The sequence below is a fragment of the Meles meles genome, chromosome 20 (genome assembly GCF_922984935.1).
Source record: "Meles meles chromosome 20, mMelMel3.1 paternal haplotype, whole genome shotgun sequence".
Taxonomy (NCBI): Eukaryota; Metazoa; Chordata; class Mammalia; order Carnivora; family Mustelidae; genus Meles; species Meles meles.
The window spans coordinates 55,396,979-55,420,177 of NC_060085.1; the positions used below are offsets into that span (position 1 = coordinate 55,396,979).

At 57.9% G+C, this 23,199-nt stretch overlaps 1 protein-coding gene across 2 annotated transcripts in view; it reads right to left on the reverse strand.

Annotated features, from left to right (window-relative positions):
• PLXND1 (plexin D1) overlaps positions 1-19,551 on the reverse strand; it is a 56,826-nt gene extending 37,275 nt beyond the window's left edge. The window contains exons 1-2 of one of the 2 annotated variants that reach the window (XM_045990702.1): positions 18,087-19,551; positions 1,032-1,208 (exon numbers count right to left, since the gene is read on the reverse strand). In XM_045990702.1, coding sequence (XP_045846658.1) covers positions 1,032-1,208; positions 18,087-19,406 — 1,497 coding nt within the window. In that variant the 5' untranslated portion in view covers positions 19,407-19,551. The remainder of the gene's footprint in view (positions 1-1,031; positions 1,209-18,086) is intronic. The other variant, XM_045990701.1, reaches the window with a different exon arrangement.
• Between the last annotated feature and the right edge of the window lie 3,648 nt (positions 19,552-23,199).

A 23,199-nucleotide genomic window follows, 5' to 3' on the forward strand; every position in this document is an offset into this window, starting at 1 on the left:
GAGGAGACGGAGGCTCAGGGTGATAAGCAACCACCCCCAGGCCACACTCCTGGGGCCAGCAGAGCCAGGATCTCGATCCAAGTATCTGACCCCCAAAACATGAGTCCCACGGTCTAAGGACCATCAATGCGGCTTCAAAGGCTGAGAAGGATGCCCCCCACCACCTCCCTGCTCCCACACCACGCACCTTCCTCACCCCTGCTAGGGGACCAGCTAGGGTCCCAGGGCCAGGCAGCCAGGGCTCCGATCCCCAGCCCACCCCCTGGCCCATGGCGTCCGCCTGGGCAGCTGAGGGAATTAAGTTATCGGATCTGAGTCAATTAGGCTAGGGCCTGGTACACCCTGGAACTGGGCCAGGCGGGCGACTTTCCTGACAGGCAGGGGTTGGAAGGGGGCCAGGAGGAAACTGGCCCAGCCCCTCACCTGGAGGCCCAGGAAAGTCCTTCCCACCCCACAGTGGGACGAGTCCTCTCACCTTTCCCAGCTCCAGGAATCACTACCTCCAGAAACCAGTCATCTTGGTTGGGGCGGGTGAGGGGAGGGGGAAACTTCAGAGGGGGGCCAGTGGGTTGGGGGAGGAAATGGCAGTGAGAGCCCCTGCTTGCCAGGCTGCGGACTTCCCCTGTCAGAGCCCAACAACAGTCTCCAGAGGCAGGGCTTACAACCCTCCACAGATGGGGAAATTGAGGCCCAGAGGGAGAAAGTGCATTGTCCAAGGTCAAGCAGCCGGCAAGTGGCAGGATCCGGAGACTCTGGTCTCTGCTTCAGAGCCCGAGTCCTAGAGATCCAGGAGAAGGGCCTCTCTCAGGCCCGGTTTCCCTCGTCTGCAGGACAGGGTACTTCTTATTATAAGCAAGAGTAAAAGAAATGGATGTGGAAAATGCTTTGTAAACTGTAAGGTGCCAGGCAAACCGGAGAGAACGAAGTCTTGTATCGGGCCTGTACAGGCCATGTGTACACCCTCCCCAGACTCGGCCTCCCCTCACCTCCTCCACCCCTTCAGCCTCCCTAGTCCTGGCCCCCAGCCCTACCTTGAGCAGCCGCCCACTGACAGTGCCCAGGAAGACCACGGTGTAGTTGCTGACCATGGCCACGGCTACGGAGGAGAGGCCCGGGGCTCGGAACACAGGCGTGGCCTTCAGGGGCTGCAGGATGGACAATGGGTGCTGCAGGTGGGCAGCCCCACAGTCCAGTTGCTCTGGCTGCAGCTGGAAGAGAAGCAGGATGTCAGACCTTAGCTCTAGAACCTTCTCTGGCTCCCTGCCCACACCAGAGGTCAGGCCTCGGATTCAGAGCTTTAAAGTCCCGCGTTGCTTTATATGCCCAGGTTGGGCCTGAGGCCCAAACATAAGCAGGACCCCGTCCCTTAGCACAGGCTGACCCCTGACCTCAGTGCTCGTCACAGAGCTGCCCCAAGGAGATGGTGTTTCAGGTAGGTATGGAGCGTACAGGAAAAGTTATGTGATGGAGGCAAGAAGAGCTGGCAGTGGGACAAGGACAGGAGGCCAGGGAGGTAAGGACAGGGTGAGGGCCACACACCCTCATGGACTTGAAGCTGTCTCTCCTGGCTGGTCATAGGCAGGCAGAGCAGAGGAGCCCACACCAGACCTCCCGAGGCCATCCTCCGCTTCAGCTTACCTGCTGCTATCCAAGAGTGTCCCTCCTGTCTTCGCTGGGGGTTTCCCCAAGGCCCCGGGGTTTCTTGGGTCCCCTGCTCTGACCCCAGCACCACCATCCAAATTCCCAGTGGCTCGCCAGACCCCAGACTAAGGCCTCCCCATGCCGAGGCCTTCCCTTTCTCCCACAAGCCTATACTCCCTACATCTGCCCACATTACCGATGGGTAGACCAAGACAAGGTGTGTCCGAGTACCCAGCCCTGCCATCCGCATCAGCCCAGTGCCACCCCGTGGCAGATCAGTCCCACCACACCTTGGGACGAGACAAATGGAGCTAGTGACCCCAGCCCCCAACCATTCCCTGGACTCATCCCTGCCCTTCCCTGGGTCTTGTGGCTCCCTTCGAAGGTTCCTTCTGCAATTTGCACAAAAATGCAAAACAGGCCTCCAGGAAGCACCTTTGAGAAGATAATCCACAAGGATGCAGACATGAGGATGGTTTAAGAGTGAACAGGGGTACACAACCTCAGGGTCCTGCAGGACTGAGCATGAAGATAATGGCACCTCGTCCAGGAGAGCTGCCCCCCGCCACCCCGAGTGACATCATGAATCCCTACGGATCAGGACACAAAGACACCCAGCTGAGAAAAGTCACAGGACGTCAGAGGGCGGGTTTGCTAACCCTGGTGCATCCACAGTAAGGTAATAGTCATGATAGCAAACACAACAGGCTGTGTCTGGGGGTGCCTGGGTGGCTCAGTCGGTTACACGTCTGCCTTCGGCTCAGGTCATGATCTCGGGGTCCTGGGATTGGAGCTCCCTGCTCAGCGGGGAATCTGCTTCTGCCTCTCCCTCTGTGTGTTCTCTCCCCTCTCCCTCTCTCAACTAAATAAATAAAATTGTTAAAAAGTAGTAAGAATAACGGGCTGCACAGAGAACTGACGTTGTACCAGGCCTGGGCATCAACTCCCTACATCCTGGCAGCCCTATGAGGTCCCATGTCACAGATGGGGAAACTGAGGCTCAGGGAGAAGGAGCCTGCTCTAGATCCCCAGTTGCAGTCAGGTCTCCATGAATGAAACTGGCAATGGGGGCGCCTGGGTGGCTCAGTTGGCTAAGCATCTGCCTTCAGCTCAGGTTATGATCCCAGAGTCCCAGGACTGAGTCCCACATCAGGCTTCCTGCTCAGCAGGGAGTTTGCTTCTCCCTCTGACCCTCACCCCACTTGTGCTCTCTCTCTCTTTCTCTCTCATATAAATGAATAAAATCTTTAAAAAAGAAAGGAAAAAAAAGGAAAGGAAGAAAAGAAGAAAAAGATAGAAAAGGAAGGGAGGGAGGAAGGAAGAAAGAAGGAAAGAAACTGGCAGCAGACTTGAGCCCTACCTCGGCACCCTGGACGCTGGGCCGTGGGCAGTGGAGGCTCTGAGCGGGGACTCAGAAGGTCACCAGCATGTAGCCATCAGAACCGGATTGAGGGTGCAGCCTTAGAGTCTTTTGGGGTTTTTTTGTTTTTTTAATTTCTCATTTGCAGTTTTTGCAAGCCTAAGCCACTGATGATGTGCCTGTATGGGTTTGCCCAAACTCAGCTAGTTTTCAAAAACAAAAAATACCGGGTTCACCTATCCTCAGGCGAATAAACACAGAGTCAGGCCCCACAAGCTTCTAGGTGAGGCCTGTATCCCACAGCGTCCCTGGGGAGGGGGGGCTGCCCCGGGCCAGAACCCATGAGTGGATGGTCTTCCACAGGACGGCCGGGGGTGACGAGGCAAGTGACCTTGCTTTTCTGAGCTCCCAAATAGGTACATCTCTCACCCGCCCCCCCACAAGCAGTGGGAGGGGATCACTGGCTAGGAAACGCTCCCGAGGTGTTAGCTGCCATTTCAGATGGGACTGTCACTCAAATATTACGAAGTGGAATTTGGGACAAATCATGCCTACCTCTAAAGCCTTCCAGCCAGACTGCCTAAGAGCCCCTTAAGGCAGCCTCTCACCTGGGAGGCTCTCTTCTGGGCCCACTCTGACCTCAACACGTCCCCCTGAACACAGCTGCCCAGTGAGCCCTCTAAAAAGCACAAAGAAGCGTCCCTAGGCTTGATACCCTCGGGTAGTTTACACAATACTCAGAACAAACACTGAATCCTAAATCCTCCCACCAGGGGCCCTGAGCCCTTCTAAACCCATCCTATACCCTCCTCACCTCCGCTCCTCCACTCTAGCCACAGGAGCATCTTTTCTGTTCCTCCAACACTGGGCCCTGCCTCAGGGTCCTCGCTTGTGCTGTTCCTTCTGCCTGGAGTGTCGCTCCCCAGACTGTCACATCATTGGCTCCCTCTTGTCCTGCAGCTTTAGACCTACCCTGCCTGACTTCATTCCGAGTGTGCCCGAGTGGGGGACAGCTGTGTAAAGGGAGTGCTGGACCATTTCCCCCAGAAGCCTCTCCCAGTCCTGGGCCCATCCCTCAGCCATCCTGCAGCTGCAGGGAAGAGGTGAGGGGGGTTCTGTCAGCAGGCAGAAGAGTGGGCACTTGGGCTGAGGTCTCCCATGGGGGATGCTTCTCCTAGGGTTTACATAACTTTTCTTCACTGAATATGGATTACTTGCGTCATAAAATAATAAGCTGTTTTAAAATTAAAATTGTAAACCCTTGCCTGGAGGACACGATTTTCCTCCCCAAGCTCTGGGAGCGGGGGAGGGAAGGAAAGACCTGGGAGGCCCCGGATGACACCCTTCGGTCTTTCGGCCTTGGGCCCCACAATGGGGGACCCCAGCCAGTCTGGAAAAGCTGGATGAGGCACCCCAATGAGGGTGATTTGTTGGCCCGGCGGCAGAGAGGATGAGGCAGGAACACGCAGCAAATCCAGCTCTCGCCTGCCCGCCCTGACGTTCACAAGCCATTAATTCTGTACCGAAGGAATTTTCTAAAAAGCCTTTCCTCCAACTTTTTTTTTTCCTTATCCTAAAAATAAAATCTAAAAAAAAAAAACGTGTTAAAGGAGAAGTAACCCCCGTCAGCTGCTCTGGATGGTCTGTGCTCCGAGGGGAAGCTGACTCCGGACTGCTGGGGAATCACAAGGCTGAGAACCCACTGGAAAGTGGAAGCTGGGACCCGTGCCCACGGAGCAGGCAAGAGGCGGGAGGTGCCTCCCCTGCTGGGGGAGGGAGCTGCAGGCCTGGGAAAGGGGGAGAGTGCCCTTTGGGATGGGGCAGCCCTCCCAAGCATGGCCTCTGCAGAGCTTGGTCTCTAGGGGCAGTTAGCTCCACAGCCCCAAGGTACCACCCTGACCGTCTGACGCTGCCTCAAATTCCTCTCTTAGCACCAGCCTTCCTTCAAGCCTCACTTTCAAAACACAAATTCCCCTGGGAGCAGGGGAGGGCCGGCCTCTCCCAGAAGCCCCCTCCAACCCAGTAGAGGCACCTTTCGAAGCACAAAATTGTTCATTCCTCCCTGGCATCAAACCCATCTCCAGCTCCCGGCTGTCCTCTGGATCAGGCCTGGCATGAAGGCCTTTGTGATCTGATTCCAGCCGCTCAGGCTTCAAGTCTCGCTTTTTCCTTCTGTCCCACCCTCTGCTCTGCTCTGCTCTGACCATACCAGCCTCTGCAATTCCTCCCATGTGGTTACACCTTCCCACCAGGGCCCCTGATCCTTCATAATGTTGCTCCCTTAGCAGCCAATGCCCTTCCTGCCCCTCTGCGCCCTCACACTTCCCCTGTCCCATCAGTCCCCCTTGTCTTGACCCAAGCTAGTCCCTTTGCCAGACATGTCCAGGCAGCGAGTTTTTCACCAGCTTTCAGAGATGTGACGCAGAAAAAAAATCTCCCCTCCTCTGGACGGCACTGTGCTGGTTACCACTTTCATTTATCATGGTAGCATAAACATGAGCTTCTCCAGGGTAGAGACTGTGCTCCAGGGTGAATGTTTACTAAGGAAAGGAGACTAATTTTGACTAAAGTGTGGTTGACTATATTCAGCTGCTGCTTTTCCAAACAGAGATCAAGACCACTGCCATCCTGGCTGCTGGAGAACTAGAACAACACACGAGCCAAATGTGTGCCTACTGTGTGTGGTAACATAGCGGGGTCAGGTGGTCAGGCCCAGGAAGCACCCAGCTACTACTTTTTGTTCCTCTAAGAACCTCCATGTACCATTCTCTGAAATGGGCTGAGCAACAGCTAGCCACCGGTCTCCACTTTCTTCTGAGAGCAAGACACACCCTCTAACTCCAGCTAGCTGCCTCCTGGGGCCAAAGCTCAGCTCTGCCCACTTTCCCATTAAAACTCTGACATATTGATTTCACTACCAACTGTAATTGCGTTGCCTTTCTCTCCCCAGGAGGCTGGCTGCAGCAGGAGCTTCAAGAGCCCAATTTCTCAGGCCTCTGCTTCTTGCCTGCAGACCCCACCAAAACTCAGCCCCACAGTAGGTGGCATTCTGAGAGGAGGGCGAGGCGTCCACCGTGGGCCGGGTAGCAGGCTTCAAGGCCCAGGGGTTCCGTCCCAGGGATAGAAGAACTGGCTTCTGGGGCTTTGTGGTCAGGAACTGAGGGCACTTTCCCACTTCAGGTGTTTGGCTGTTATCGAACAGAGGTCCTAGGAAAGCCAAGTTTCACAGAGAGAAACTAGAAACACACCATCACTGTGGGGCGTTAAAAATACAGGTGGGCTGAAAAAAAAAAATACAGGTGGGCTGGACTGGACCAAGCCCCCTCCTCTTCACCCTCCACAGAGGCCAAAGGGAGCTTTTAAAACTGTAAAGCACTAAATGCAACATGGGATCCCGGAAAAGAAAAAGAACACTCGTGAGTCAAGTCTGGAGTTCAGTTGAGAGTAAAGTACTCATGTTGGTTTCTTAGTTTTGACAAAGGCATCATGGGAACGTAATCCCTTAGCAGTGGGGAAAATAGAGGGAAGGATACGTAGCAAAGATATATCCTACCTTTGTAACTTTCCTATAAATCTAAAAATATTCCAAAATAAAAAATAAAAATAAAAAAAAGCAACCACAAACCAGTCTGTGTCCCCTCTGCAGCTCAACAGCCATCAATGGATCCCTAGTGCCCTCAACATAAACCCAGACTTTGCTCCTGGGCCCTCAAGGCCCTGCTCTACCTGGCCTGGCCCCCCTGAGGCTCCCCTCAATGCCCTCCCCTGCCAACCCTTCCCTCAGCTTGGACAGCCAAGGACAAGGAATTCTCCCTCAGGAGAATGCCCCAGACTAGAAGAGGGGGGCAGGCAAGGATCAAGTAGGGTGGTCTCAGGAGTCTGACAGGCAGTCTGCTGGAGGCCTAGACAAAAAAACCTGCAGGATTATTGCCTCCCACAAAGTCCCGGTGAACAGCCTTTCCCCTACCCTTCTTCAGAAGCCCTGAGGTTAAGAGGGAAGCATTCTCAAGGTCACCCACTCAGGTGACCACATGGGTACTCGGTCAGGTCAATCAGCCAGCCTGTGACTCCAGACCCAAACTCCTCCCTCCCACTTTAGCCAGGGCAGCTTCTCAGAAACCGCAGCTAATGGGTTATGGCTCCACCGAGAGGACGCCTCACTGACGATAAACTGAGTCAGGGAAAAGAGCCATGGGCCTACTGTGCGCGGCTCGGGGAGGAAAGAGGACCAGGACAGACCTCTAAGGGGCAAGCGGCAAAGCGCCCGCCCCCCCCCCAGCACCCGGAGGAAGCCTACCGCTGCCTGGGAAGGAAATACCAGCACCTCCCAGTGGGTGATCAAGATGCTTACTTCCTGGAGGGGGAGGCGGGGAGAGAACGTGCAACCAGGCCACAGAACAGCAGCCAAGAGGCCTGGCTCTGAGCCAGAGGGGAAACCAAGGTACAGAGAGGGGCAGAGGCTTCCTCGGGACACACAGCACCTGAAAATCCCCTACCTGACCCCAGGCTGCCTGAATGGGGGGTGGCGGACAGTGGAGGGGAGGGGCCAAGAAGTAGCAATGGACATGGCAGCTTGGGTAGGCCCTTTCAGAGTTTCAGACACCTGCCTCTATTTTCCTGACCCCTTCTCTGGAGGGGTGGGTCCCTCAGCCCCAGAGCACTACTACATTCAACCAGGCCCACTGAGCATCATCTGGAAGGGTTGCGTGAAACCGCCAGCCAGGCCATCCAGAGCGCGATCTGTCTGTCTCGCCGCAACTGGCACCCTGGGCCCTGCCACCGAGCTGGCCGCAGTGAGGAGGGACAGCCCCCGGGCTGAGGTCAGAGGCCCAGCCGGACTGCAGACCTGCTGTGTGTAGGCCCCGAGTGGAGCTGCCTCACAGCCGCACCCCTGTTGTATCCCCACGTTCCAGACAGAGAAACTGAGGCTCCTGACATAGCAAGCCCTGTGGCTCATCACTCAGCACGGGATGCTGCTTCCTGCCTGAGCCTCAGTCTCCGCATCTGTAAAATGGGGACAATAACAGCACCCTCCCTAGAGGGCTGCCACCAAGGTTTCAGCTCACTGCAGCCCTCGATATTGGCTCCTGCGGATGTTCAGTCAATGCTCCCCATTAGCTGGGCAGGTCACACGGAGCCCCCAGGAGCGGCCACTCCACCACATCCACCCTCATCCATGACGCACGCTGGAAGCCCGGCCGAGGCCGAGGCCCACTCTGCTAAGGCTGGCCTGGGAACTCCTACCACAGCCGCTGACTCAAGCAGCCATTGTTTTGTTAGCTGGACACGGCCCCCCCAGACACTCAGCTCCCCCTTCTTGAAGCTGTTTCTCATTCTGGCCCAGCCTGGCCCCATTTCCAGCCCTTCCCCCTGGGGTCCCAGAGGAGCCCAGTGTGGGATGGGCAGCCAGCGACGACTCTTCCCTGGCCGGGGGAAGTCACTCCCGCCCACCAGCTCTAATGGGGGGCAGGGCGGCAGAGCGCTGCGGCTCCGGCCCCTCCCTTCCCTGGAACAGTTTCTGTCCCAGCCTCTTCCCCTAGAGGGGATGTGGGCCAGGAGAAGCTGAGAGCCGCAGCTGCCTCTCTCTAGGGCACATTTGGCCTTCCTCCTCCTGGGCCCAAGGAGCCCTGGGGACTGGAGCTCACACCCTCCTCCCATCCCCTGGGTGCTGGCCTCCGTCCCAGAGTCATAACTGATTGTGGGCACAGCGGAGGGGACAGGGCAGGCTCGGAGGCCCCAGCAAACAGCTCTGGTCTGGGTCTTGTGTTGGGGCCGTGGAGATGACACGAGTATCCCTCTCTCCAGCTGCCCACATTCCCGTTCAGAGATCACTCCCACATCGGGAAAGGACAGCTTTAAAGTAATAACAATACAGTAGTATCACCAACACAGTAATAAGTTGGCTTCGTGCCCCGGCCTCTAGAACCTCATTTAACCCTGAGAAGTTGGTGCTACTTTACAGCAAGGGAAACTGAGGCACAGAGCAGGGACTTGTCCAGGGTCACACAGCCAAAATGGCCAGATGTGAGCCTGAAACCTTGACCAGCTGGCTCCAGAGTCCTTGCCCTTAACTACAGCCTCTCCGCCCAGTGCCAACAGCTGCCGGGGGCCTGGCTGCCTGGAGCTGGAAAGGCCTGGGGTGGCAAGGTAGGGAAACTGAGGCCTGTCAAGGAGATGGTCACTTCTGGAGGACTCCTTCACTGCAAACACAGATGCAGGATGGGCCTGAGAAGGGCACGGGGGCAAAGGTGACTGCAGAGCCCCATTTAGCTCCTTTCCCGGGCCAGGCCTCCACTTCAAGGCCTCTGCCCACTGCCCCCCCATTATTTACCGATCAGAGCAGAAAGCACTACATGATTAACGCCCCGCTGGGGCCTCGCTGGGCCTCATAATGGAGCTTCGAGCTTCCTCCCTCCTCTAGCGTGTGATTTATCGTGTTTCAGGGGAAAGGATGGCGGACGGGGAGGGGCCAGCCCCGCTGGCCCAGCAGATCTCTGATCTCGGTGGCATTGAGTGTCAGCGGGAGAGTGAGGGGTGCAGGGGCCCCTCCAGGCAGCCTGTTGGGTTCGGCACTGGCCCAAACACGGGCTTTGAAAAGACGAGACTGGCCACACTCCGGGGGTAGCCAGCATCCAAATGCACGTGGCTCGCGCCAGGAGACTTTCCAGGCCTGTCCCCACGCGGCACCGACTGGTTTCCATGGCAATCCCCACACCGTTGTCAGAGCTGGAGAGGCCCACGGGAGTCACCTGGTCCAGCCACAGTGGGGGCTCTGGGACAGAGTCTCCTGCTCCTGCCAGCACCTAGCAGGACTGATAAGGGACCGGCAGTTCTGGAGTCCCTTCTAGAATCAGATCAACCATGTCTCACTCTTCCCCCAAACCCTTGCTGGCTCCCCAGAGCCCACAGGAGAGCATCTAAATCCTTGGCCTGCACCCCAGACCCCACACACTCTCAGCTTCATCTCTGCCTGCTACCCAAGCCACGTTCCACCACCTCTGGGCCTTTGCCTCTGTGGGGAATGCCTTCCCCAGCCCCACCTGCCCAAGTCCTTCCAACATCCCCCTCTTCCAGGAAGCCTTCCTGGATCCCCTCAGAAGAGGCTGGGTGATATGCTGCCCTGGTTGCTGCATATCTTCCATCATGATCTCCTCCTGGACTGTCTAGGAGCTCCTGCAGGATAGAGGCAGAATCTGATTCATCCCTTTCTGGGGGATGCCATGTAATTGTTGGGCTGGGCCCTTTCCTCTACTGCCACATTCTAGCCTCCACTAGGAGCAAGGGCAGGCAGGAGATGCTGGGCTCTGGTGGGTGAAGGCGGAGGCAGCTGCAGTCCTGGGGATAGGCCCCATGCCCTGCGCAGGACCACGCTGGGCACTAGGGCTCACTGGAAAGCTCTTGCTCTTCGTCACAGCAGCCCCTGCAAGGCCAGAGCTTCCCCGAATGTCTGTTTCCTCACCTGTAAGATGGACCCATCCACCTCTCCCCACTGTGACCTTGAGGGCCCCTGTGGAGCACACCCCTTCCGTCAGTGTTTTGGGAGGAACCAGGGAGTAAGGGGCATGAGCACCGGCTCTGCAGCTAGACACCTGCTCCACATTTTCCCACTGCGTGACCTCAGGCAAATCACTTAACCTCTCTGGGCCTTGGTTTCCCCTTTCTGTAGATTAGGGTTAACACTCATCTCATTCCATTTCCAGGGGGATTAAAAGATAGGCTATCTTGAAAGCACTCTGCGATATGCCTGACACAAAATCCCGAGAAACAACAGCAATAATAGCAATCCCACTGGGGCTGGCCGAAGCCATTCCATGCCAGAGAGCGCTCCCTGGCCACCCCACAGGCCAACTCTGATCCCGAAACTGAAGTCCAGAAAGGGGAGGGGACCCCACATCACCCAGGGCTCAAGCCTTCAGGCTCCTATTCCATACACATCATGTCTGTTCTCCCTCCAGCAACGAGGGCACAGAAGCCGGCCTATCTCCTGCCTGTCCATGAAAACCAGCAGCCATGGGCCAGTGAATCTGAGTCTTATGGAGTATTTTTGCAGGGGCTGATGCTGACTCCCACAGCCTCTGCTGAACACCATGCTGCCCCCATTCTTCCCAATGCTGAACCCACTTTACAGATGGGGAAAAGGAGGACCAGAGAAAGTAAGTGACTTGCTGAGGCCCCAGATAGGAAGGCACAGCAGCAGGATTTGAATCCAGGGAGTTGGTGCTGGGGTCCAGCACGCATGTACCCTCTGGGCCTGCCTGGGTGGGGCATGGTCAGGGTATGGTGTGGGTATGGTCAGGGCCAGACAGATCCTCCATCCCCTCTCCTAGCAAACCCTGGATGGCGCCGTACTGCCCTGGAGGGGAGGCAGCCTCCCAGCCCCAGTATCCAGCCAGCACTGGTCCAGGGATGGGGTCACTGTTGAAAGAGATTTGTCAAGTCATTCTTCAAACTGTCCGCATCCTTCACTCGCACACTTAAAGGGCCAGGAGGCTCACTCCTTCCAGAATCCAGAGGATCACATTATTAGACATGAACGCAACTCCTACTTCCCGGCCTTCCCCACTTCCTCAGAAGGCCTGACCAGCCCCAGCCTCGACAGGTGCCCCAGGCGGCCTCCCCCAACGCTGGAACTGAGTCACTGCCCCATCGGCTCCTGGTTGCCATGCGGCGCCTGTGTGGAGGTGCTGTCACAGAAGAGGGTCTGTACAAAGGGCTTTGCCCAAGTCTCCCTGGGGCAGGGTAAGTGCAGAACTCCCAGCCGAGAGCTCACAGCTAATACTAGCTATTGCCCACCACAGACTCTCGTGCCAGCCAGCCAGTCTGCAGATCCCCTCTCTTGCCCACCAGCCGAGTGACCCTGGGCCTCAGTTTCCCCATCTGTAAGCTGGGGATAACAGTACTTCCTTCCTCGTGCTGGGGGGGCCTGTGAGATCAAACATGCTGGTGTTCATGAAGGGCCAACACGGTGAACCCACTCAGAATTGGGAGCTCAGCAATGTTTACTATCCAGCCCCAGAGAGCTGACAGGGGACCTACCCTCCACACACCCCTCGGGCCCACCAGAAGCTCGGTGCCTGCCCCATCAACAGCAGGGGAAACGTGCCCACTCTCTCCCTGTCAGCTGCTGCCTTCCTGCCTCTGAGCTCACTCAGTTGGGGTGGCCCTGGACACACCCCCGCCTCACCCCTCTGTCTCGCCCGCCCAAGTCACCTTTAGGACCTGGTGTGCCTCCATCTTCTCCAAGGACCTGACCCCCTCCTCTGCGCACTCCCTGCTCTGCTGGCTCTCACATGCTGAGCCCATTTTTCTCAGATGTAGTTTTCCCCTCCTGTTGCTAATACCTCTACTTGCCATTTCCTGGGCACTGCATATGAGATTTTAATCTGCCCACATCCTCAGAGAGAGACACTGTACCATTCTTTCAATGAGGAAGCATGAGGCCCAGAGAGGGTAAAAGATCACCCTGGGTCACACAGCATATGGGCAGAAGAATGGGACTCAACAGCTTGTACCTGGGAGTCAGGACTGGAGACATTCCCAGGGTGGGTTGGGATATTAACTGTCGCCTGGCCCAAGGCCTGTCTGTCTCTCTAGGCCAGAAGGGCATCCTGGCCAACACAGGTGGAACCCCCTGAGTCCCACCAAGTGTCTGCTTGTGCCCTTGGTCGCAGGAAGCTCACTCCCAACCCCCAGCCCAACTCCAAATGTAAAGCCCATCTTGGAAGCTCTGTCTCCCTCCACCTCCACCCAGCATTTCAGCCCCTAAATTGGTTCAGAAAACGCCTTCTTGACGATGAGCACCCACCCACAGCATGCCAGTTTAAAACAGCCTGAGGGTTTTTTTTTCCACCTTTACTATAAAAAGACACCTTGAAAATGCAGCATTGGCATTTCCTTGTTGGTTTTTTTACTTAAAAAAAAAAAAAACAAATATCATGGTCACTCAAAGGTTAAGAGGAAAGATTCTGGGCAGAGGATTAGACTCAGCCTGCCCTCGCCTGGCTGGGTAACCCTGTGCCTCAGTTTCCCCCATTGAGAGCACACAGCAACTTCCTAACTGGCTTTCCCCTCAAAAATAAATTGAGGAAAGGGATCCAAGCTACGTGCAATAGAGGATAATTTTCGCACTCGCTTTCGCTCTCAAAATCGTGCAACGGCCCCAAGTATGCCAAAAATAATCAGGGACAAAGTTGGGGCCCTCCAAAGCCTGGCAGGGTGGACAAGTTTCCCTGCTTCTGACCTCGCACCTTGGCAGCTCCTCCCTTCTCCAGCAGATTCCTGGCTGGAAGGTAGCAGCGGAGGTTAAGGCTTCATTGTCATAAAGGTGGGTGGCCAAGGACAGAGTCCTCTAGGAGAGAAGCTGGGATGTCTGAGATCACTCTGAGCTAGGGGCTGGACCTATGGGGTCAAAAGAGTCCCCAAGCAAGAGTGGAAACTTGGGTTTCCAGAAGCCCACCCCAGCCACCTCACTTGAGGGTCAAATATCCCTAAAGGACAGGGTCCTCTCCCCCACGTCCAGCCCCCCTGAGACCACCTACTGCTAGAGAAGTCAGACCAGACGGCTCTGTGAGAGAAAGGTATTCCAGACACCTGGAACTCCAACACCCCCAGACCAAATCTATTCTCCCCCACGGAGGCACCCCACCATGTGCTCTACTCCAACAACACCAACTTCTATCCTTATGCTGGACCAGACTGGGCAGCTTCTTGCTCCTCCCTGTCCAACCCCACCTCTGGGGCTATACCCTGGCACCTGAAACTGGTCGGAACCCACTGCTTCCCTCTATGCCCTCAGACCAGGCCCTACACAGCCCCCAGGATCAAGGCCGGACCTGCTGCCTCCACCGCCATGCCCAGCGCCCACCACAGGGCCTGACACACAGTAGGTGCTCAAGAAATATTCACAAATGAGTGAGTGAGTGAAATGCTTGACTGGAAGACAGCACCAACCCTCCAAACACTCTTTCTGCCTCTCATCTTCCCTCTCACTAGCCACTTAGGGACTCTGCAGAATAATTACACTAAAAATAATCAGAGTACAGTTGACCCTTGAACAACGTGGGTTTGAACTGTGTGGGTCCACTTATGTACGGATTTCTTACAGGACAGCACTGTAAATGTATTTTCCCTTTGTTCTGATTTTCTTCACACCATTTCCTTGTCTCTAGCTCACTTTCTTGTAAGGATACACACAACACACATAACACACAAACTATACGTCAATCACTGTTCATGTTACTAGTGAGGCTCCCAGTCAACAGGAGGCTATTCTGAGTAGTTAGTGATGTTTTGGGGGAGTCAGAAGTTATAGGCACATTTTTGACTGTGTAGGGGGTTGGCACCCTGGACCCCCGAGTTGTTGAAGAGTCAACTGTAATTGCAAACGTGTGTGTTGGGCACGCTACTAAGAACTTTACAGGTGTTAGCTCCTTTAATCCCCACAACAATCCTGCGTGGTTAAGTACCTTCTTTTTTTTTTTTTTTTTTTAAAGATTTTATTTATTTATCTGACAGAGAGGGAGATCACAAGTAGGCAGAGAGACAGGCAGAGAGAGAGGAGGAAGCAGGCTCACCCGCGGAGCAGAGAGCCCGATGCGGGGCTCGATCCCAGGACCCCGAGACCACGACCCGAGCCGAAGGCAGCGGCCCAATCCACTGAGCCACCCAGGTTAAGTACCTTCTTATTGCTCCCATTCGACAGAAGAGGAAAGTGAGGGGCTCATTCAGCTCACACCACTCCTCTGGCTAAAACACTTCATGGCTCCCACATCCCCGGGATAGAGTCCCAACTCCGTGATGCAGACTCCCTATACCTGCAGGCCTGGCCCCCCTCCCCCAGCCCCCTTCTCACATACCCCCCATCATCCCCCCCACCGCAGGGACCACCTTCCATTGTTCTGGCGCTCTTGCTGTTTCCTACTTCCAGGCCCTCGCACAGGCTGTTCCCTCTGCTGGGACCCTTTTGTCTTCTTGGCCGGCTTCATGTGGCTAAACCCTGCTCATTCATCCACCTCCACGTTGATAGCCCCTCCCCCAGAAGCTATCATGTCCCCTTTTGGGGCTCCCTCTGTCCAGGATCTCTTATTACCCACCCCTAGGTGCCTGGCCACACGTCTGTCCTCTGCTCACCTGCACGAGCCACGAGAGCAGAAACTGAGTCACCATTGGTCTCCAGCACACAGCGCCAGGCTAGGGCACACAGTAGGGGCTTAGGAAATGTCTACTGAGGCCTCCATCTGTGGCTAGAGGTGGGAAAGGGTGGGGTGTTTGCTGCTGTAGGAGCCAAAAGAGGTCAGGGCTGGCTGGGGCAGAGCCCAAAGCCTTGTTAATAAGCTCCCCCCCCCCCCCCCCCCCCCCGGGTAACGGCAGGAAGAGCGGGCAGCTACCAGGTGCTACTAGGGCCAGGCATCACGTGCTTCTCATTAACGCGTTAATTTAGTCCTTGAAGCAATCCTTAGGGATTTGTTTTTAGTGTCCCCACTTAGTGGAGGAGGAAACTTGAGGCTCAAAGAGGTTAAGTCACTTGCAAAGGTCACACTGCTGGAAAGTGACAGAGGAGGGTCTGAACCAGGGTACAAGTCCAAGGTCTCGACCTGTCACTGGGGAGCTGGCAACAGCCTGGAGCAGGAATAACCATCCCCCGCCCCACCCACACCCACAGCTACTCTAGAGGCCCAGACCCTGCAGCCCTGGATGCATCTGGGAGACATGGCCGAGCAGCACTGTCCTGTGCCCACAACTAGGCATGTGGAAGGGGAGAAGGGTGTGAGGGAGAGTGGCTGAGGAGGGCCAGAAACCCACCCCACCTTGGCGTGCGGAGAAGGCCTATGGCCACTCTGTTCCTGCGGCTGTGTCCCTGGAGAGGCCCTGCCCCTCTAAGGAGAAAGAAGCCCCAGCCCCCTTCAGCAGAGTGAGTCACTGCACCAGGCCAGGCTGGGGACCGTGGGAACCAGGCCGGTTCCTGCCAGAGGGGGAGGGGGGATACTGCAGTGGCGGCCTGAGGAATCCCATGGATCAACCCACACCAAGGCCTGGATGGACACACAGGCCCTGGAAAGGCTGAAGGAAGGTCCAGGGGCTGGCCTGACCTCAGCCTGGGCCAGCACGGTAGGGTCTTCCCTCCGTAGGACAGGGAAGACTGTCCCCACCCACCTCCTCTGGCCCTGAGACCCCCCAAACAAAGCTTGTACCTCAAACACACCCCTTTGGAGGATGTGGCTCTGTGGAGGGGAGTGGTAGATGTCCCAACCACCGGATTGGGCAGCCAGCCCTGACCCGGCCAGCCCTTGTGGGTGGCAGTCCGCCCCGCTCACCCATTGTGCCCTTTATCTTCAGGGCACCCAGCCAGCTGGTGGTGGGCAGCCTTGGGAGCATGAAAGCAGAGAAGGAATCTGCGTTTTCTCAAAGCCCCAGTGTTGGGCACACCCACGGGAATAATTAATCTCATGAGATTTTTCCGCAGCCTGAAGACCATGGAGAAGGCATGGGGCAGGGCCACCAGGGCCACGAGGCCTGGCCCCAAAGAGGTCTCCCTAGGACAAGGCCGAGTTCAGCGTCTTGCTGAGGGAGAAACTGAGGCTTCCTGGGTGTTGAAATGGACTCCCCGCCTCACACCAGGATGCAGAGTGTGGAAAGGCACAGGGTCCCACCTCTCAGGGCCCCCTGAAGAAAGGACCACTTGCTGGTGGGCTTTCTGGAGACACCTGCACAAAGTTCCCTTCTACACCTGTGTCATGTCCCCTGCAAGGTCAACATACACAGGGATCCTCCAACCTGGCACCCTCACCTCTGTCTAACCCAGCCCAGACCCATTCCTGCCCAGCCAGTTTGCTGCCGAACCTGATTCCTCCCCATTCCCTCCTGAGCCCCTGGCCCTCTCCTGCCCCCTGCACATCCCAGTGCTGCACACAGTCCTGTTCTCCTCCCTCCACTCCCCTGGCTCCGGCACCTCCCCACACCAGCCACCTGAGACTCCTCCAACACACTTGTGCGCACACACACACACACACACACTGAGCTCCACATCCACGAGGCAGAAAAGGAACAGTGGTATTAAGAACACAGATGAGGCCAGACAGCTAGGATTCAAACCCTGTCTCTGCTGGTTCCCAGCTGTGTGATCTTGAGAAAATTCTTGAACCTCTGTGTTTCTCAATTTCTTCATCTATAAAATGTGGATGAGAGTAGAGCCTACCTCAGAGGGTTGCTGTGAAAACCAAGACAATTATGCCATTTGGTGCATTTAGTAGGCATTCCACAAAGGTGGATGGCTAGTCCAGCCCCCAAGCCTGGTCTGTGCTAAGCGCTCAGTATATATGTGTTGAATGAGTGAATAAAAGCTGGCCTCAGGAACACACCTCTTTGCCAACCAGGGGTCTCCGCAGAGTCTCTACTGGTCCCCAAACACCTGCGTTCCCTGCCACACACATCCCACTGCATGCTCGGGCCCACCCTGCTGCCTGTGTCCCTCTGGGACACTTCTACCCTACACTCCTGCATGACCAGCTCAGTGACACACAAATCTGGTGCATACACCCCCCTCACTCCCTCCTTGCTGCCCCTCACATAGACCTGCAGGGCCCTGGAGCACACCTGCATGCCTCCCTGCACACCCGCCACACCCAAGCACACAACTGCCAACTCCCAGGGCAGCCCTGATAGGCTCACGCTGCCAGCCTGGGACACGCTTTTGGGCAGATATGTGCTCGCTTGCTCGGGCACTCTGCACACACGTAGGACCACCACGTGCACACCTGGCCTATATACCCGCCCTCAGCTCTCTCCAGCGCACAGGTGTAACCTCGACCCCTTCCACACACCTAGCTGTGCTCACCTCTAACTCAGCACTCCCTTGAGTGCCCGCCGGCGCACACCTATACCATATTTGCACCGGTGACCCCACCATACCTGACACCTGGGTCCCAGCAAACGCACCTGTGGCCCAGAGTACGTACCTGAATCTCCACACACACGTCTGGGTCCCACACATTGCCCCCTGTGTCCCGCTCAGCACACAACCCGCCCGGTTACCCTCACACTGTCCCTCCTGCCCCCCCAGGGCGGGCGTTCCGCTCCCTTGGAGTACCTGGATGTTCCGCTTGCGCTCGCAGGCCGGCCCTGTGCCCTGCACCACGCTGTCGAGCACCGCCACCACGTCCGGTGCGGGCTCCACGAAGCAGGCGTTGCGCGCGGCGCGGATGGCGGCTTGCACGTCCGCGAAGCGGAAGGCGCACAGCGCGGCCGGAGTAGCGCGGGCCGCGGGGGACCCCTGCGGCCGCTCAAAGACAGCGAAGAGCAGCTCGCGCGCGGGGAAGACGGACACCAGGCGGCTGTAGAGGTCGCCGCGGCCCGCGCCGCCCGCGCACTGCAAGCCCAGCTGGATGTAGGACTCGGTGAGCTTCTTGGCGTCGCCACCGGCGCCGCGGGGCAGGCAGATGCGCGCCAGCAGGCTCCGCGCCTGGCTCTCCTTGTCGCCCGCGCGCGCCTCGCTGTTGAGCGCCAGGTACGCATAGGACGGGGCGCCCAGTGGCGGGTCGGGCGGGTGCAGGAAGGCGCGCACGAAGCCCAGCTTGTGCTGCTCCTTGGCGCCCTGCTTGATCTTGAGAATGTTGTCGTCGGAGGGGTTGAGGTCGAAGGTGAAGAGCTTGGCCAGGTCGCCGCGCGCATCCAGAGAGCGGATGGCGATCTCGGGCGTGTTCTCGAAGCGGTGGTCCTCCAGGCTGCGGTTGCGCGGGAAGAAGGCGCTGCCGTAGCCGGTGTACGTGGCGCCCACGAGCAGGCGGCTGCCCCCCGTGCCGGCGGCCGGCGGCAGCACCAGCCCCACGGTAGACGCGTTCGGGTGGTTGGCCGCCACGTTGAGCATGCTGGGGAACACCGTGACGGGCTCGGCGGGCGGCGCGGCGGGCGGGAAGCGCACGGCCACCGCGGAGATGTTGCCCCGGCGCCGCAGCTGGCAGAAGCCCTGGTAGATGGACCCGCACACGACCACCAGGCCCTGGCCGGGGTCCAGCTGCAGGATCTTGTTGTAGTTGTCGGTGAGGCGCCGCGGGTGCTCGCACGAGGCCTGAGGCAGCTGCGGGGCGTGACACAGCGGGCTGTCGGCCACCGGGCCCACGGCCGCCTCGGCCTCCAGGCTCAGGTTGGCGCCCGACAGCTGATAGAGGCGGTTGACGGCCGCCAAGTACACGGTCCCCGCCGCGCCGTCCAGGGCGAAGTTGTTGGTGGGCGTGGGCGAGGGGAACCGGCGTTGGATCTCCAGGGCGCCTGCCCGCGCCGCCCCCAGGAGCAGCAGCAGCGGCAGCAGAGGGCACGGTGACGGGGCCCGGAATGGCGAGCGCGGCGGAGGGGGGCTGGCCGCGGCGGCCCGAGCGCTAAGGGGTGCGCCGCCCGCGGCGCGACGAGCCATCCGGGCGTGCGCGGGCTGCGCGGCGCGGCGAGTGCATGGGGCGCGGCGCGGCCGGGAGCCGGGAGCCCGGAGGCGGCAGGAGGCGGGGGGCGGGCCCGGGCCGCGAGGCGCTTCCTGCCCGCGCCAGCGGCCCCCGGCCCAGGCGCCCCGGCCCGGCTCAGCCGCGCCGCGCAACCCGGGGGCGGGGCGGGGGGCGGCTCCGCTGCGGACACGCCCTCGCGCCCCGCCCCCGCCGCGCCCCGCCCGACCGCGCCCCGCCTCCCGGGCCCCCCTCCCGCCCCCGGCCCACCTCCCCAAGCGCCCCGGCCCCCTCCCCCCGGCAGCCCGCCGGCCCCGCCCGGCCCTCCAGCCGCCCGGCCTTCGCTCGGCTGTCGACGGGTCCGGCCGCCCCGCGCCCTCCAGGACTCTCCCGCGCGGCGCCCGCAGCCCGAGGCTCGAGGCTCCCCTTCCCGGCGCTGCCTCCGCCTCCCGTCGCTCGGTCCTCCCTCTTGGCCGCTTGGCCTGTCTGGCTCGGGCTTGTTTCCTTTTATCTTTTTTTCTCCCGGGTGTCTCTCAGTGTCTCCCTGTCCGTGTCTCTGTCTAACCCCTCATGGCCCCCCAAATCCGTGTGTGTTGTCTCCCTCTCTTTCTCAGCCTCTGGCTCTTCTTCCCTCTCTCGGACTCCCTCTCGTTCTATCGGTTCTGTTACCACCACCCGTTTCCCCCCTCTCCCTTCTGTTTTTGTGTGCCTGGCGCTCCCCCTCTCTCCATGTCTCCCGCGTCCCTCACTCCTATCTCTGTCTGCCCCCAGTCTCTGCCTTCCTGATCCACAGCCCTCGCTAGCATACCCGACCTCACACTCAGGGGCTCTCCCCTAACACCCGCTTCCACTGGACACAGTCCGGCCCTTCCCTGGGCCAGTTGGGCACAGGGCACTGCCTCCTCAGACCCCACCATTGGCCCCCCAAAACTCAGCCCCATAAAGGAGGTTTTACAAGTGTCAGGGACAGGGGGACAAAAGCTCAAGGGTCAGACATGTAAATGAGGAAAACAGGGAGAGAGGAACTATTTCAGGCATGTGCCAAGCCAAGGGGCAGGCTGGGCTGGGAGGGTGACCCAGAGTGAGGCTCTGGCCCTGGGGGAGAGGGGAGTGGCTCTGGGAGGCCCACCCTTGCCTCTGCGGAGACCCAGCCCTGTGGGCTGCCGCCCTTCCCCCCACTGCTTCTTGCCAGGCACTTCCCCTTACTCAGAACTCTGGAAGGACCTAAAATCGTCCCAGACTTAGTGGAAGATCAGTATGAGCGAGCTGGCACTCAGGCCTGCTTCTCCTTTCTTTGAGCCTTTCTTCTTTCACCTGGAACAGGTAGGCACTGAGGTCAGAGGCAGGCCTCCATGATTCTGAGGTCACAGAGCCCCTGCAAAAAGCATCCACGGCCTCTGGCCACCGTGGTGACCGAGCAGTGCCCTGCCAGGCGTGATGCCAATTGCTTACTTGTACTGCCTCACTGAGTCCTCACAGACGCCTTCTGAGGCTGGTGCCCTTATTATCCCACCTTACAGATTGGGAACCTGAGGCCCCAGAAGTGAAGGGACTGGCCCAATATGCCCACCTCACAGGGAGCAGAACTACGAGGCTTGAAAGCTGAAGTCTGCTGGCCTTGAGCCTCACCCAGATCACTCCCAGCCCCACGCCAGCTCTGGCCGCTCAGAATCAGGGGGCTCCCATCAGAGGTGGTCTGACTTCGGCTCCTTTGTTTCCACCTGGCCAGGAAGGAAAGACAGAGGGTTTCTATGTCCCAAGGGGTAGGCGGGAAAGGCCAGGCCTACTGTCCGCCACTTCCCTCATTCAGCCCTTGTCTTCCTGCTGCCAGCCTCTGCCCACCACGCTTGCTTTTTATGACCCCCTTGGTCGCCCCCTCTAGCCACTGCTTTGGCAACCAGGAGTGTTCAACTGTAGGGAATCAGAAGCTCTGTTTCTGGTGTTCTGTCCCCCTTGGCTCAAGGCCACTCGAGGGGCAGCTCAATAGGCTGCCCATCCAGGGATGGGGGGGCTCCTGCTGTGCCACCTGTGGGAGTGGACTGGGGAGCCCCACAGGGGTACTGGGGTGCTCAGTGCACTCCCCATCTCTCCTCAGAGCCCCCCCCATCAGTCCATCTGTCTGCCTCCCTCCCACTCTTATCTTTCTCTAGCCTTCCCCACCCCATCTCTGTTTTTGTCTGTCTTCTCACTCCTCCTGGTTACTCTCTCTCTTTGTCTCTCTCCCTGTCCCCCCCCCCCCCCCACCTTCCACTCTGTCTCTTTGTGTGCATATCTCTGTGTCTCTCTGTGTGTGTGTGTCTCTCTCTGCCTGTCTCCCTCCCTATCTCCCACCCCTCTCTCCCTCTCTGGCCCCTCCTAGTTTCCTTCCTGTCTCCGTACTCATCTTACCGCATCCTGCAGCTCCCCCCACTGAGCCTTGAGGAAAATGCTTGGTGTTGTCACAGCTCCTGGTTCCTGGCACTTTGGACAGAAACTACCCACAGAGTGGAGCACTGGGAGCTCCGGAGCCACCCTGGGCTGGGGGTATACAGGGCAAGGTTAGACTGCAGAGGGCCCAGGCTGGGTCCAAGTGTCCTCTCAAATTGCTGTGTTGACTAGGGCAAGGCACTTGGCCTCTCTGAGCCTCAGTTTCCTTGTCTGTAAAACAAAAACAATCATAACGGCATGCAGGCCCCTGGGAGATTGTAAGATGTAAACAACGCAACTACCAGCAAGTGCAGTGCCAGGTACATGGCAGGCACAGGGCAAACCGCAGTTCCTCCCCACCTCATCCCCCCACATCGAGCAGTGGCCCATAGGGCCCCACTTCCAGCCTTGGGTTCCACGGCCGCTGGTGGACACTGTCCACCGAGGGCGAAGTGTGTACCCAGCACTGCGCTGCAAAATCTCATGCCACCCTCACCGCCCACAGACAAGGCCGGGGGTCATGGAGCCCATTTCACAGATGGAGAAACTGAGGGTATTAGTAAGGTGAGAACTTGAGCCCAGTTCTGTCCCCAGGTAGTGGATTTCCTCCCCTTGGCCCATTAGCTGGGAGCTCCTTCAGATCAGCATGGGTCACACGGCAGGCTCCTGGACCCCTCCCTGGCTGGGTAGAAGAGAGGAGGTGCTGGAACTTTTGGCGGAAGGAAGGAAGGAAGGAAGGAGCAAGCAAGCAAAAGAACCCACACCTTCCCTGGCCTTGCTAAGATGCGGGAGGGGTGTCCTCCCAGAGGGGATTTTAGAGGAAACTGAAGGGAGATGGAAGGACTCCAGGAGGGTGGTTTAGGTGACACCCAGCATTAACTAACTCTGAATTAACTAGCCCCGACTAACCAACTCTAGACTGACGACCAGCTAATCCCAAATCACACCAAGACTCCGTTCCTTTCCAGTTTTTGTTCACGACTTGTGATCATATCAAGGAGAAGTTCTTCGTTTAGGTCTAATGTGCCTTTAATGACTCTCTAACAGCTGTCATTGTCCATTTTTTTTTTAAGATTTTATTTATTTATTTGACAGAGAGAGATCACAAGTAGACAGAGAGGGAGGCAGAGAGAGAGAGAGAGAGGGAAGCAGGCTCGCCGCTGAGCAGAGAGCCCGAGGCGGGACTCGATCCCAGGACCCTGAGATCATGACCTGAGCCGAAGGCAGCGACTTAACCCACTGAGCCACCCAGGCGTCCCTCATTGTCCATTTTTAACAGAGGAAAGGTCTTAAGCTCATTGCCGTTGATATCAGGATTCTAGAATTTACTTAGAGCTCCGTATTTTCTTTAATTTGCAATTATGTTCT